The sequence below is a fragment of the Cinclus cinclus genome, chromosome 1 (genome assembly GCF_963662255.1).
Source record: "Cinclus cinclus chromosome 1, bCinCin1.1, whole genome shotgun sequence".
Classification (NCBI taxonomy): Eukaryota; Metazoa; Chordata; class Aves; order Passeriformes; family Cinclidae; genus Cinclus; species Cinclus cinclus.
This window is the reverse complement of record NC_085046.1, coordinates 113,065,114-113,080,231: the sequence shown is the minus strand read 5'-3', so window position 1 is coordinate 113,080,231 and position 15,118 is coordinate 113,065,114. Positions and strand designations below refer to the sequence as shown.

General features: G+C 35.7%; 1 protein-coding gene across 1 annotated transcript; it reads right to left on the bottom strand.

The window, feature by feature from the left end:
- Positions 1–308: 308 nt before the first annotated feature.
- Positions 309–10,883, bottom strand: LOC134049379 (oxygen-regulated protein 1-like). Its single transcript, XM_062501779.1, has 3 exons — positions 10,245–10,883; positions 8,706–8,877; positions 309–5,875 (listed from the first exon to the last, which is right to left on the bottom strand). Exons 1-3 carry the CDS (start codon positions 10,881–10,883, stop codon positions 309–311), a joined length of 6,378 nt encoding a protein of 2,125 aa, XP_062357763.1.
- Between the last annotated feature and the right edge of the window lie 4,235 nt (positions 10,884–15,118).

Sequence of the window (15,118 nt, the reverse complement as noted above, 5' to 3'; positions counted from 1 at the left end):
GAAACAAGTAGCCATCACTTCTCTAAAATTAGATGATTGGTATGCAACAGATAATGTTTCAGAGAAAAACTGTTTCCTAGCCAAGAAATCATTACCTTAGAAGAACAATTTTTCTTCATATGGCAGTTCCCATAAAAATTTAATTAATATTTTTATTTCAGCACTGATATACAATTGTGACTTATTTTTTTCTAGTTATTCACACTGGGAGTTTTATTGGTTGCTCCATTCAGGAGTCTATTATGTGATTTTTTTTTTTCTGAAGATGTTTTCACTAACCAAATGTAATGGAAATTACAAAATCTTTATTACAAGTCTTTCTCATTTTTACTGTTTTGACTGCTCATTGTAGAAGAGCAAACTACTTCTTCTTTGTCTTCTTCTTCCGTAGGAAAGGCATTTTTGTTTTTCAGATTTTCAGAGGCTTTATGTTCAATGCTATTTAAGGAAGTGTCACACTTCAGAAATGTTTCAGAATGACAGGTTTCTGCTGGATCTGCCAACATGGGAGAATTATTTTCTCCAACAATATAAATTACATTTATTCTTAAGGTTTGACATATTTTTGTCTTTCCATTGGGTAGCTCAGTATTTGTGCCTGTGACAAGATCACTGTGTATGTGTTTGGATGCACTATTTTGACAATTTCTGGCTTCCGTGGAGTTTACATTCATATCTTCTGTAATATGTAACTCCCCTGAAATATTTTTGTCCTTCAAAGTTGAGGATGCAAGTATTCCAAAATTACTAATAAAATCTAAAGTGTTCTCAGCATAAAACCTATTAAAGATATTATTGGCAATCTTATTGATAGAGTTATTCTTCAAAGTCACATAATTATTTTTGTCTGTCAGGTCTTGACCTGACCATTCTAAATGTTTGCTCTTTTTGGCCAACAAATATGGACCCAGCTGGTTCTCAATATCAGATTCCTTTTGGTAGGCATATCCTCTCTGCTCCTCATTAACTGGTATTACTGTTATCATCAGTATTGGACAATGTTGGCCACATATTGCATGGAGTCTATCCAGAGAATCTTCTTCATGAAGATCACTTCTATCAACATTACTAACATTAGTTGGCTGAGACTGTATGGGTACAGCATTTGAAGGCTTTTCCAATGGATGCACCTTGTTATCAGGCAATCTAAATTCTACAGATGAAAAGGCTGGAAAATTGGTGTCAGCCTGCATGGAAGTAGAACCTACTATGGTTGATGGATTGGACTTGTCTTTGTTTGGTGCAGGAAGGACCTTACCATTGCGACTAGGTTTGCTTTTTGTATTTGACTCATCCTGAAAGGGGTCTGAATCACTATTATGAGGCATATTGAAGTAGCTGCAAAAATTTTCAGGAGGTTTTACCATGTCTTCAAGTTCTGAAGAAGGGATCTCATTAAGGGGGGGGTACTGATCCAGATTGCCAAAGTGAGAGTATGGAACTTCATCACTTTCAATTGATGTTGTATCCAAATTACCATACATTCCAGTCCGTTCAGGTGGTGATCTTCTTATCAAATGATTTTCTTTCAGAAGCCATTTGCCTTTATCTATTAATATTCCTTCATCTTCACTTGCCTGAATGTTAGGTTGACAAGGTGGATTTGGAGATTCCCCTAAACAGTCATTAGTAGAACTTGTATCTTCTCTTTTAAGAGTAGACTGTGGTGTTGGGAAAGGAGTATTTTCTCTTCTTGATATACTGTCATCTTTGTTTACTTTTACTGGATGTTCTTGGGATGGTAATGAAGAATGTGACAATTTCTCTGCACAACAAGACATAGATTCTTGAGAAAAATAAATTATTTTTTCCCCCACTGCAGAGTGGAATCCTCCAATATCTGCTTGAAATACTCTAGATGTGTAAGGAAATCCTGTGTGAAAGTCGGGCTTAAATGAAGCTTCTGTCTTGCCATAGAGTCTTTCAATAGTTCTCTTCACATAGCCAGTATTATAATGTTTTTCAAGTGCTTCCTCCCCACTTTCATTGGTCAAGTCACTGGATGCTCTGAAGTTATAATCACTGTCTTCAGTATCTGGTCTGTAATCTGACCAGTCTGAAGTAGCAGGACTTTTTAAGCATTTTTTAAATTGAGAGGTGTCAGAACACATTTTATTCTCCAGTTCTTCTACTTGCAATTTCAGTTCTCCTTCAGTCATGTCACATTCTGTAATCTGCTTCGATTCATAACAAAATGACAATGGAGAGACTGTAGATAACCTCTCAGAGGTTTCCTCAGATATTTCTGCATCTTCCTTGTCGCCCTGTACAGAATAATCCTCATTATTATATTCTATAGAGGTTTCAGCATCTAACATAAGCTGGTTTTCTGGGGCTTTGTCTGTATCTGCTGACTTTGGACCAGCAGCCTCATCTTCACTTTTATCAGTAGTAACAGATACAATACCTTTTTCACCTTCTAACTCAGAAGTATCCTGATCTAAAGTGTAATTATCATTACAGTTATCATTAGAACTTTCACTATGAACTGTGGAATTAGGTTCTACTGAAGATTCTGACTCTTCATTTATAAATGATGTATCTTGATTTTTTTCATATAGGCTATCAGGCATTTCTTCATTTCCTTCTGGCGTCTCTACAGCTGATGGAAGGCTACAGGTATTTGAATTAGTATTAGCATATTGACCATCTAGTTGTGTTTTGGGAGCAGTCATGTCTAAAGTCTCTGTTTCTTTGTGAAGATCCCTCTCTATATCAAAACAGCTTTCTGATTCCCCAGCTAATTTTAGAGTCTCTTCAGAATGGACACTGTCCATCGCAATGCAAGGCTCAACTCCATGTCCATGCAAATGTATATCATTCGGAATTTCAGATATGGGCATATTCTCACGTGTGAAGTCCTGCTTTTCAAGTTCCTTCCTTAAGTGTAATAAGTTATTTTCTGTTGATTGTTGGAGATGTGAGAAGACAGCCTTCAGCTCATCAGATTGTTCTATAGCCACAGTTTGTTTCAGACATTTTAACTGTGTAAATATTTCAGAACAGCTACAGGCATTTTTTTGCATATCATCTGTGACTGTCCCAATCAAACTCTCTCTCAGATTCAGTAAAAGTAGCCAGGCTAGGAGGGCATTGGAGGAAGAACCAAAAGCTGCAGGAGAAAGATCTGAAAAGCTGCAAGATCTTCCAATGCATCCACTGTGTTCTTTCTGAAGACCAAGCAAAGCTGACTGCAGTTCATGCAGCAACATACTAGACATGCAATTATTCTGAACTTCAATTCCTATTCTCTCACTAACAATTGTGCAATCAGCTTGAACAGCAACTTCAGATCTTTTTCTTTGACATAGGTTGGTAACTTGAATGTCAGCTTCTGCCATCTTCCTATCATTGTCATGTGCTTCATGAAGCAAATGTAGCTTACTGTCCTGGTGAAATTCTGACTTTAGTGAATACTTGGTTTCTTCTACTATAGATGTATTAGAATGAATCAGAGAGTCAGTTTGTTTTTCATCTGAATCTTTGGCTGAGTCTTCTGAAATTCTCAATTTACCAATAGGCTTTAGTGGCTTTTTTGTTAGATCATCTTCAAGTAGGTGTTTTTTTCCAGTTACATGCACATTATTTGTGATAAATCTAGCTTCTTTTTCTATAGAAGCATCACTATTTTCTTTAGGAAAAGAACAGCCATTGCTATTCTCTACAGTCCCTTCTTTTTTCTTTATAGGGGGTAAGACAGAATTTGATAATGAATTTTTCAGCCAAGTTTGGATATAGTTTTCACGTGAATGTTCAACCTCCTCTTGAAAGCCCTCCTGGTTTAGAGCTTCTAGTGTAATGGCACTCTCTGGTATATTCATCTTATTCACGCCTTTATCTGGATTTTTCTTCATTGTCTTTTGCTTTTTCTCTTTCTTTGACAGCAAAAGTTCTGAATTATTATTTTCTTTTTCTTTTTCAAAGCTAAGACTTTTTGGCACTTCTGACAATGGCTTTGAAGTCACTGATGAGTTAGGCGTTGGTTCTAAAGAATTGGTTATAAGATGTGCACCTTCTTTCTCAATACTAAGTGTATCCTGACTGTGTTCGGATTCATTGTTTGAATCAGCTGCCATTAGACCAGCTTCACTCTTTGCAGATGAAATGATACTACTTTTTTTGCCTGACTGCAATTTTATTTTGGCTAATTTCTTGTTATTACTTCTCTTTTTTTTATTAGATGATGATGATCCATTTTGTTCCACTGAATCCTGGTGATAGAACTCATCTTCAGGATATATGGTTTTGTCTGAACTGGCAGACCCACCATTGTTTTTTGCAAAATATTCAGATCCTTGGTTCTGAGGCATTTCAGAATATTTATCCATAGCCTCTGTTGTGGAATCCTGGGTGATGTGCAATCCTTCACTTTTAATTACCTCTGAAATTTCTTGATGCATTTGATTTTCATATGTACCTTGCTCTAGCAAGCTGGGTGATTTTCTTTTCTTCTTCTTCTTCTTTTTGGTGAGGGATGATGTAGACTGGCTGTCCTCAATGAGTGTTGTCATCACAGATTCAGTCTTGGCACAGATTTGATTCTCACTTTCAGTAACAGTAGGAAAGAATTCAGTTGTTGGATTTATGTTCTCAGCAGGACTCTTACTACATAGAGGTGCCACCATCTTGATCTGACTATGTCCAGCACAGGCTGAATGCACTGGATCTTGAGAATCAGCTATTAAATCAGCAGCTTGGCATATTAATTCTTCTTTTGATTGACATAATTCTGAATATGTAATGAAAGAACTCACTGATCTTTTTATTTGTTTAATATCATATGACTTACGGATGTGATCTGCTGTACCTGGCCTAGCTGCCTGGTTAGTTTTTGATGATGGCATGAAACCAATGATGTTAGCTTCGGAGGTCGATACTAAACTACTATATGCACCTTGTCCCACTGATTTTTCCAATATATCCTGTACCAATTCATCCCCACCAGGCACTTCTAATGTCTTCCTATTTGTGGTTTCTATTAACTCACTACTTTTGTGGCTTACTTTCACAAGCATTTCTTCTTTTATATTTTCTGATGAAAGCTTTAATAAAGCATTGTCACTCATCTCATTAAACTTTGGATTACTGACACTTGACTTTTTTCTGCTTGAATGAGCTAGCATGCAATACTCAGATGTTTTTTCCCCATTCTCTATTTCCTCACTGTAGGAAAACTGTCCTATTGTCTTCTCTTGAACCTCTTTCTCAGATACCAAGGTGACACTTTCAACTACTGCTTTCTTTTGTCTAACATGCCTTGGCCCAGGGGTGGGAGGCGTATAAAAGCGAGCCTTCATATTTTCCTCAGGTACATTGGCTACATCTAAATCTGCAGAATTGTTCTTCTCAGAGACACTAAAGTCAGCAGTTTTCAAATCAGATTCTGTTTCTTTGTCAGACATTCCCTCATTGGATTGCTCTAATGAGTCTTCCTCTTCTTTATTGCAGCTCTTCAAAAGTGGAGCATCTTTTGGATTTACACAGTCTGATGTATTTACATCAGATGAGCAGTCTTCCACATTCATTGCAGAAGAATTGCAAATGGAGATTTTTTTGTCATGGGAAAGGCCAGAACGACTTACAGTGGTTGTCCACTTAATGGTTTCTTCCTCTTTAATTTTGAATCGAACTTTCATTTCCACTGTGATACTGCCATCTTGATTAACATGAACAGATTTCTCAATGTCATCTTGATACTGTGCCACAGATAAGTCTTCACTAATAACTGACTGATTTCCTTCTATCCCATTTTGGCTGTCAAGAACATAGGAAGAATCTGAGTTGTTATCATTTGAGTTGTTATCATTGCTGGATTCTTTATCAGAAGAAACTGAGAATATGTGAGATCTTGAACTAGAGTCCACTTCAGCTCTCACTACCAATAATTACATTGAAAGAACACAGATTCATTCAGTAGATTGAAAGTAGAGCAGGCAAATACCATGGATAAGGATCCAGATGGTGAGAGAGCAGACAGGCAAAAAGGAAGAGAAAAGAAGAAAGGAGAAAAATTAGTATCAAAGATGCTGATGGAATGTGTTATTTTGCATAATTTGGGGATTTTTTATTTATTTTGTGTTAGAAAGTACAGAAAAAACCCATGGGTAATCTTGCTATTCTACTGGGAAGTTTTCAGAGAAAGAAATATAAGAAAGTCTTAAAAAAGAATTAAACTTTTAAATACTTGTCCACAATTTTATTTTACAGTAAATTCTTTCTAATACCAGAACTATAGCCTTATTTGAAGTTCCAAAACCTAAAATAGTACTAGATGATCTAATTTTATACTTAGTTGAGAGCTGAGTTTGCTTAGATCTTTTGAAGGGATTTATAGGCGCTCACTTGTTTAGGCTGCAAGCTACCAGCTTTACTTCCTCTTCATTCTTTAGTGATCATTAATGTATCATTTCCTATTAGTTCTTACAGTTAGTACTAAAACATGTCAGTAAAGGTGAATATATATATCCCTTGGCTTAATCTAACAATCTACATACAGTACATGAGTAACTACTCTGTAATGTCACTGACACATGAGGAAAGGGTTCATATCCAGTTGTCAGGACTGGCCTTCTATAAAGAAGTATACATTGAAGTCCTTGAGCTTATAAAAGTTTGAACTTAAATTATGAAATTCTGAAACACATTCATGTAGACAATGGTGCAAAACTCGGCAAAGCCAATGAATACTTCCAGACTTCAGTGATTTTTGAATGTGGCCCAAAATATGTTAGCATACACTATATATATTTCTAAATATGTACTGATTACTCTGCAATAACTTGGGTCTTTTAAAAAATTTTATCTCATCTCTCTCTCATAGTTGTCACTGACGAATTGAGAGCTAAAACCACATGTGATAAGAATAAGGTTTTGCTGTCTTCCAAGGTCTTCTGTATGTGCAAAGGAAACAGTGCATGTACGCCCACACCAAGGTATGAACTGCCACTGATATCTACACATATATGATCCACCATTTAATAAATAGGTTTCACTTGCAAAAAGCATTTCAACACACGCAATATTAACTTATCTACATTTCTTGAATTTAAGTTTGTTTGGTTTTTAAGTGGTCTCATGTCAAGACTTTTACAGTAATATATTACCATTATAGAAAAATGTTTATAACTTCAGGCAAATGGTCTTGCAAGTTTCTCAAACATATGCTTTACCACGAACTGAATAAGAAACAAAAGTCTGTAGTAATTCTTCTAACACAGACCAGAACTTCTGTTTCACAAAGTCAAAATCTCACCTTCTCTGTCTCAGAATATGGAATTGGAACAAAGATGCTGAAATTTCATTTTCCATGCTTTCATATCATCAGTGATATCTCCTACACCTGATATTTTTAAAATTCTCAGGTTAAAGACAAAAAGAGGGTTGTTTTTTCCTCCCTCCTTCTGTGATTGCCGTTAACTAGAATTAGAAGCAGGAGATAATCAGATTCAGCAAGTCAGGTTTTCTACAATTGCAAGACTCAGTCTCTGTGTCAGAGCAAAACCTGGGTAGGATTTTTTTGTTTCTGCAGAACTTTCATTCTCAAAATGTTCTTATTCATTGTCTTTTGGCTCATTAGTTATGCTCTGCAAACAGGTCTCAAGCTGTGCAAATCAAAGTACATGAAGGCTGAAAAAACCCTAAAATTAATAGCTTGGTGGGGAGATAATAAAGTGCAAGGAATGTGAATGGAACTCCCTCAAGCAAATGGAAATCAAATGTCTTGTATATTAACATGCTCCACAACACTGCCAGGGTTACTGTGGAAAGTCCCAGTACAGTAACAACTGCTGTGTTCCCTGGATTCTCCAGTGCAGCATGAAGCTGTAGCAAGAGAAGAGAGTAACTCTGGATTAAGGAAGTTCCTGCAGACAGTAACTGAACCCTACATGATGCTCTAATGTCAGGAGTTCCCACAGGACCTAAAGCTCTGGTACTTCAGCATTTCATTTCCCACAACCTCAGGCTATTCATCTAGCCTGGCTTCTCTCCAAGAGCCCCTCATTTCCTTGATCATGGAAATGATCACTGGCCACTGGCCACTTCACACTCTTCCTGACCTTACCAGTGGAGCAACTCCACAAGTAATCAAAGAGAAAGTACATATTTGTGCATCTTTTCCCAAACTTATTAAAAAAATGTACATAGCAGCCATGAGGATTGGAAATCACTCTGTTTAGGCAAAAGTAGCTTCAAAAACATGATGAATTTGTGCATGGATGGATGCTATACTTGTTTTCCTATTTATGTGGAGCAGGCAACAAGAGAAGGATAAGTCATGACAACCCAAAACTTCATTTGTGAAGTTCTAAAAACTGAACAAAAGTTTTGCCCAAGCAATTCAATGAGAGCCTGAAGTAGCTTGAGGTTTTACTTTTACCAGTATTGTTATTAATTCTGACACTGAAAAATTAATAACAATGGCAATCAAGTGAATTAAATTAAATATAGATTTTCATCCATGTTCTAAGCAAGTCTTTCAGAAACAAAATATGCATACTAGCTGAGTACTCAGCAGAAACTTGCATGTTCAAAAGAAAATTAACACTTTGATCTTTCATAATCTTATAGAGGAGTCACAGCAGATATAAACAATTTCAACTGGCCTTTCTGAATATCCTTGATCCTAGTAAGATTGTCACTATTTATGTCTTATGCTGAGAGAGATAAACAAAGTAATATAATACAAATTAATTCAAAGAACTTACTCTTTTCACTTTCTGACTTGGCATTTGCTTTTGGGTACACACGATTTCCAATTCCAAGCAGTTTAGCAGGCCTCAAATACCCAAGAGATTCGTAATTGCTTGGTTTAAAAGGCTCTCTCCCTGCTGCGACTACAGCTCCAGAGCACAATATCAGGGCCTGAAGATTAGGAACCTGGAAAAAAAAGTAACATTAAATTCTCTGCCTCAGTAACCGCCAAAAATAATGTAAGAGATTTATCCCTTTCAAGCTTTAATATCGTCACTTTTTAGTCTCTACATTAATTTCCAGCAGACTATTAAATATGTATCACAGCAGAGAATTAATTTTTCAATTCCTATAAGGCAATTCCTATTTCTGTGAGGATATATCTTGTTATATAAATATATTGGATAATTACTTCAAGAAGCAACTTGGATCCAGATCAAAATTTTCTTAAAAATTAAGTGCTTGTTTCATCGTTGCACAGTGACTGTTCATAGTCATGAAGTATTAATATGCATTTGGAGTTAGGTATACATATGAAGAGATACTTGGAGGAAAAATTCAGAATACACCACAAGCAGCTGAGTCATACTTCCACAAAGGAATAGGACATCATCACAGAGCATTATACTTTAGAAAATACCTCTGAAGGTCATGTAGTCTAACCTTCTACTTGAGTATTTTATCAGGTCTGACTGGATCAAGGTGCTTAGACAAGGTGCCTCATCGGACAGTTTTTCATGTATGTTCCCGAATATATTGCCAATTAATGCTTACAAACTGTAGTCCACTAACTTGTAGGTAATATAGACAGTTTCTCAACCTAATACACAATTTCAACCACTGAAGGGTAAACATGAGATTTTTTTTTTAACTCTTTGAGTTTTGCACAGAATTCTCTTTCTAGATATCTGCTGAGTGTAACCATAAGTGTTTTTCTGTAGTTAAACAACAGACAGAAAAAACACTGAGATAAAATTGTACAAACAGGATGTGAGACTAAAATCTGAATTATTAGTGCTGCACCACGTGAGTTTAGAGGTGCAGAACCTGGTCCGTGGTTTGAAACTATAATAGACAATCAGGTGCCAGAGTTCCAAGTCATTAATGGCAAACCACTCTGCATTTGTGCAATGATAAAAAGTGCATGTGGGCATTAGATGCTACTTATCACGTTCTAAAACATTAAAAATCACAGATAAACAGCATTAAGACTAAAGGAAGGTTTTGTGTAAATGGATAAAAGTAGAGAATTGGGAGCATGCCTTAAAGACGCCTGAGTAGGATGGAAAAAATGTGGGTTTTCTTTTTTGCTTAAAATGAGATGTGTTCTCACTAGCTTCTCTCTGTTGCCAAGATTCTAGCATATTTCCTCTAAGCCAGTAGCCCTTCTGATGGGGGAATAAAGCTTAGAAAGTAAACAGTTGAAATTCAGTACATCAGATCATACATCAGGACCATGTTTCAATCATGGATTGAAAACAACTTCTTTTTAATTTAAAATAATTTAGAAGAAATCACAAAAAAAAAAGCTCAGTACTCATCCTTTTTCTCACCTTTCTGCCATCAGTGGTATAGAGTTTTGCAACTGGATATTGCATTAACTCACTCATATAATCCAGAAAGGCCTCAAATGTTTGTGTATTTTTCTTTCCCAAAACTATGGTGCGTCTAAGTTTTACATCCCCATTTTTGAAAACAAGCATCTTTTTGGGAGTTGTAATTCTGCTTTCTCGGTGGCCAAACCCATCTTCATTCTGCCTTGCTAATTGCACAGCTCGACGGCGAGCGCTGACGGGCCTGCTGATCTGCCAGGGCAGTGGCTTTTTGCTCGCCTGCTCCAGGTTGATGGGCTTCATTTTCCTCTGATGGGAGCAAATATAGGATTTTCCATCTTCCAGATCCTCCAAATTGGTGATGTTGTGTCTCCCTCTTGGTGTACTAATATTCCTTACTCCAAAAGGTAGAGGGACCCGTTTGGATAAACTATCCAGCAATGCATCAAATGTCTTGTAAGACCTGCTATTAACTACCATTTTGATTCCATTAAACTGGGGATCTCCACTTTTATAGAAACAAATCCGTTTTGCCACGACAGGCTCAGTAACATTGAAATGGCGCGTGGATAAACTCTGCTCACTCTCAGAGGAGTTTGGATGATTCACCGAGTAACTGCTTGAAGGTGTTTCACTCATTTTGACAGCAATCTGGAAGAAAGAGATGGACGTAAAACTTTTCCTGTGACTAGCAAAAATACGATCTACATTTTGAAAAGTGCAGAAAGAGGATTTATAAGAAACCAACAGTAGCATGTTGTGCCAAAAATCATTGGATTAAAATGGATTCAAGCTGTTATCACTAAATTCCACAAAGACTCCAACACTGTCAGATTAAGTTAGCATAGCTCTGCTTGCAAGTATTCACAAAACTCTCCAATGTAATTTCAAATCTGTTATCATTCTGGCACAAGAGACCTTTTCTTAGAAGGAAGTGGTTTGCCAGTCCATCCTTTCTTGAGCACAAAGCTAATGACATCTCACATTTAAGATATTTAAGAAAAGTCCTTTACTAGGAGGGAGCAATTTGTACTTTGGTACAAGCCTTTTTCAGTCCAAAATAGCTAAACTGAAAGGCAGTGCAATTCAGTCTGATCTTATGTACTAGTTTCATACCAAGGCAAAATCATGGAAGTCAGAGTCTCCTGACTTACACCACTGTAATCAATACCGTAATAAGGCCCAAAAACACGTGTTAGAGTGAAGTTTTATCATAAATTGACATATTATTTGTTTTTTTATTACAAGTTTTATATTTCACAATACATACCTACTACAACAAGTTGCATTTATACTGAGAGAAAAAACGACTGACAAAATAAGGAATTTTAGTAAAAGGGAACACTTTAAGTCCCTCAAAAAGACTCCAAAACAATCAGGTATTTATTCTTCAGCAGAAGTAACATTGAAATGAAAACATTTCAAAACTGGTCTTATAAACAAGAAATTATTTCTGACACCCATATTGATAGTCTTCATGCTTGCAAATAGAGCACCAATCTTCCTGTTTTAATCCAATCTAAACATAAATACTGTAATGACAACCCTTTAATGACTAAAATAACTTTATCTTATTGATTGGCTTGCTTTCACTGGAACAGAGGGTAAAAACATTCAACTAATTAGCCTCAGTTTTAGTACTCTTACTGAAAAGCTACATAGCCACCTCAGGGAACACTTGTCATCAAAACAAAAGAAATTAAATTCTTGTATTATGTAATTTTAATATAGCTGCCATATTGAGTAATGGAACAATCTCTGGCTACCATATATTTTTATTAATGAAGCTATGGAAAACAGTATTGTGATTATTTTAATACTGCTAATATCAGTTGTGAAACTAATAAGAAAATGTTACATTTTAAGGCAGTGAATGTTCAGATTCAGTCAGATTTGATAAGATTTTATCTTACTGTGTTCTTACAGCATTTCCTATAATGCTTCAACTTCAGCTCAGGTGCTTTGCCTTCACTAGGAGTTAATTATTTTGAACAATAATCAGAACACAGGAAGAAATGTCTTTAATCCACCTTAATTTATGCTGTAAAATATACTCCTCTAAAAAAATAGCCAAACAGGACTGCACTAGTATGATGTACTCTAAGATTGATTTGCATAATCACAATTCAATTCAAAATAAATAAATGAATTTCAAAAGAAAAAAAAAGAGAGAGCGAAAAGCATTTAATTAAGCAATTAATTAATAAATTTTTAAAGTTGGCTGCAGCAGTCTGTACAACCTAGCTACTGAAATGGCTTACTTTTTGTTGGAGGGAGCAGCTCCACTTCAACTGAAACCACTGAGAGCTACAGCTGTTCATCCTTTTTTACATAATCTACTGATTAGCTGAGTAAATTTTCACTATACTTCTATACTGAGTTTGGCAGGTGAGTTAAGACTAGGGACACAATTTGAATGAGACATTTTATGCTGCATATGATATTCTGCTTAGATGCCTAGATGAAATCTATAAGGGCAATTTTGTTGCTAGCTGCAACACCAACTTTCCTACTCTCTTTGCAGAGCAAATGTTCTACTTGAGAGAAAGCATCAATGACAGAAGTTTTTTGAGTGAACTGAGTGTCACATTACTCCATTTCAGCTGGCCAAGACTGGACTTTGAGAGTCCAGTCCAGCCCAGGATCTCTGGGGAAAAAGTGTCATTGTCAACAATGGCCAGAGACAGAAATAAACAGACACAGCTCCTCAGCTACTCTGTACTGCACTTCTAACACTTTGTGAAAATGGAATGGAATTTCATCTAACTGTGTGATCTGATTATTCACTCTTACAGGAGATAAAATAGGTAGATTTTGTCATGAGACCAGTGACATTAATCACTTCAGAATTAGCATCTCAGAAGCTGTTCTAGATATTTGTGCTTGTGCAAAACATTCAGTTACATAAGCACCAGCATTTGAAAGAGAAATGCAACATATTTCACATAAAGCTAATTATCATATTTTGTCTTGACACTGTGGAAGTACAGAAATCCAAGACAAAGAGGGAATATGCATATCAATAAAGAAAAAAAAGACAACTTTCATTATAAACATGAAATAATTCGAATGCACAAAACTAGCTAAGAAAAATAAGTCTTCCTGAGCAAAACGGATGATAGACCTTTATTTGGCGTATCATGTTTCTAACATTAATTTTAATTGAAAAATTGCTTCTGCATCTTTTAGATACTTTATAATTTCCTTTTACAAATAGAAAACCTTTCAACAATGAGCAATCAATTTATTGTGGAAGTTACTTTTTCATACCACAGGCCACCACATAATACCTTAATTTCATCAAAAACATGCTATCAATTTTCATACTTAAATGATATTATTCTAAAATTTTTAAATAGCTGATATTACATTAAATAGGATGTCTATTAAATACCTTGGCAACTAAAACAATGAGAAATTTGTTCTCCAAGCAAATCAAACAAAAATCAGAATTTAATCTTTTCCCTGCATTCCATAAACAAAACCACTCATGAAATGTTTATTCACAAAGCTAAATTCTATAAAGGCACTACATGGTACACTTTGTTCTAAACGCATAAGAATATCTTCAATGCCATAGAGTTGGAAAGCACTGCATATAATTTTATCATACTCACCCACAGTTCTATGTAAATAAAAGAGAATATAGCTTGTTTTCAGAGATTTATAAATTGTACTTGTGGCTGTCTATGCCGCATGAAACAACATCCTTAGTCTTATTCCAAGTATGCTCAGCCAGGAAAAACATCATAATCCACTTGCTTAATCACAGCTAATGTGAATCACCGGACCAGGCTCACCACAGGCAGCCATTGTTCAGAGCAGAATGTCTAACATCTCATCCAGCAAGTCCTCTTATAGGATGTTAAATACTATGTACCTATTAAATATTTTGTTTGTATATTTTTTCTATTTACTCAGATTGCTCAGAGTCGCATAACCACATAAAATAAAAAATGGGGGTGGGGAATGTGAGTTATCTAATCTACCTTCTTGTCAGGGGAGGTTTATCATCCAAACTAAATTCTTTAGTGACAAATTTTTTTAATATTTTAAAAATGGAGCTTCTACCACTCGCCTTCTGAGACTGTATATTAACTATCTCTAATTATTAGCTACCCCTAATTCTTGCTTTCATTCATTCACTTCCTCAAGTTGATTCCCTTTGTGCTAAAGACTCGCCCATATTTTTCACTATTCAGATAACACAATAAAAATAGTTCCAGTTTCTCCAATAACAGTTAGTAAAACGTGACAGTCTGAAGGAGTTTTGTCATCCCTTAGGCATTCTTTATTTCTACATGTTGGAAAAAGGCCATAACGACTAATGTGTGTGAATATAGCTCAGGAAGAGATAGGAGGATTATGCTTAACTGTATTTTAGTTATGCCATGAAATATGGACTTTTTTTCCTTTCCCAGTGGAAATACTATGTTCCCAGGTGGTAACTGTTCCATCTAATTGCCACCAGATGCATAATCTGATTTGAAGCTTCTTTGCTTAATCAGGATTACTCCAAGGTCTCAAAACTGGCTGTTTAGAACAGTAATAAAAACACTGCCCAGTAAACACTACCACTGCATTCTGTAATGAGTTTTTAACTAGTCTTCTTAGTAGAGAATTCAACATTGATAGAAGTTGCAAAATTCCACTTCAGTTCCACTTTCCTAAGATGCATAGGTATAAGCAAAGACCAAATGATAATGTTGCACAGGTACTTTGCAAAAAACACTGCTTTTTAAAATAATATATTAATATAATAACTTAGGTCCTTAATCTATTTTACCTAATGTACTTGTATTCTAGTCAGTATTCTGTTGTTTACACCTGCTCAGAAGATGAACAAATGCAAATTCAATTCTGATGTCTTAAAA

What these genes read in the sequence shown, in the direction of transcription:
- LOC134049379 (XM_062501779.1), bottom strand. Translation starts at nt 10,883, where the DNA reads ATGAGTGAAACACCTTCAAGCAGTTACTCGGTGAATCATCCAAACTCC. An exon ending in ATACCACTGATGGCAGAAAG is followed by an intron (nt 8,878 to 10,244) that starts GTGAGAAAAAGG and finishes TTTTTTTTCCAG; the next exon opens with GTTCCTAATCTTCAGGCCCT. An exon ending in CAAGTCAGAAAGTGAAAAGA is followed by an intron (nt 5,876 to 8,705) that starts GTAAGTTCTTTG and finishes AATTATTGGTAG; the next exon opens with TGAGAGCTGAAGTGGACTCT.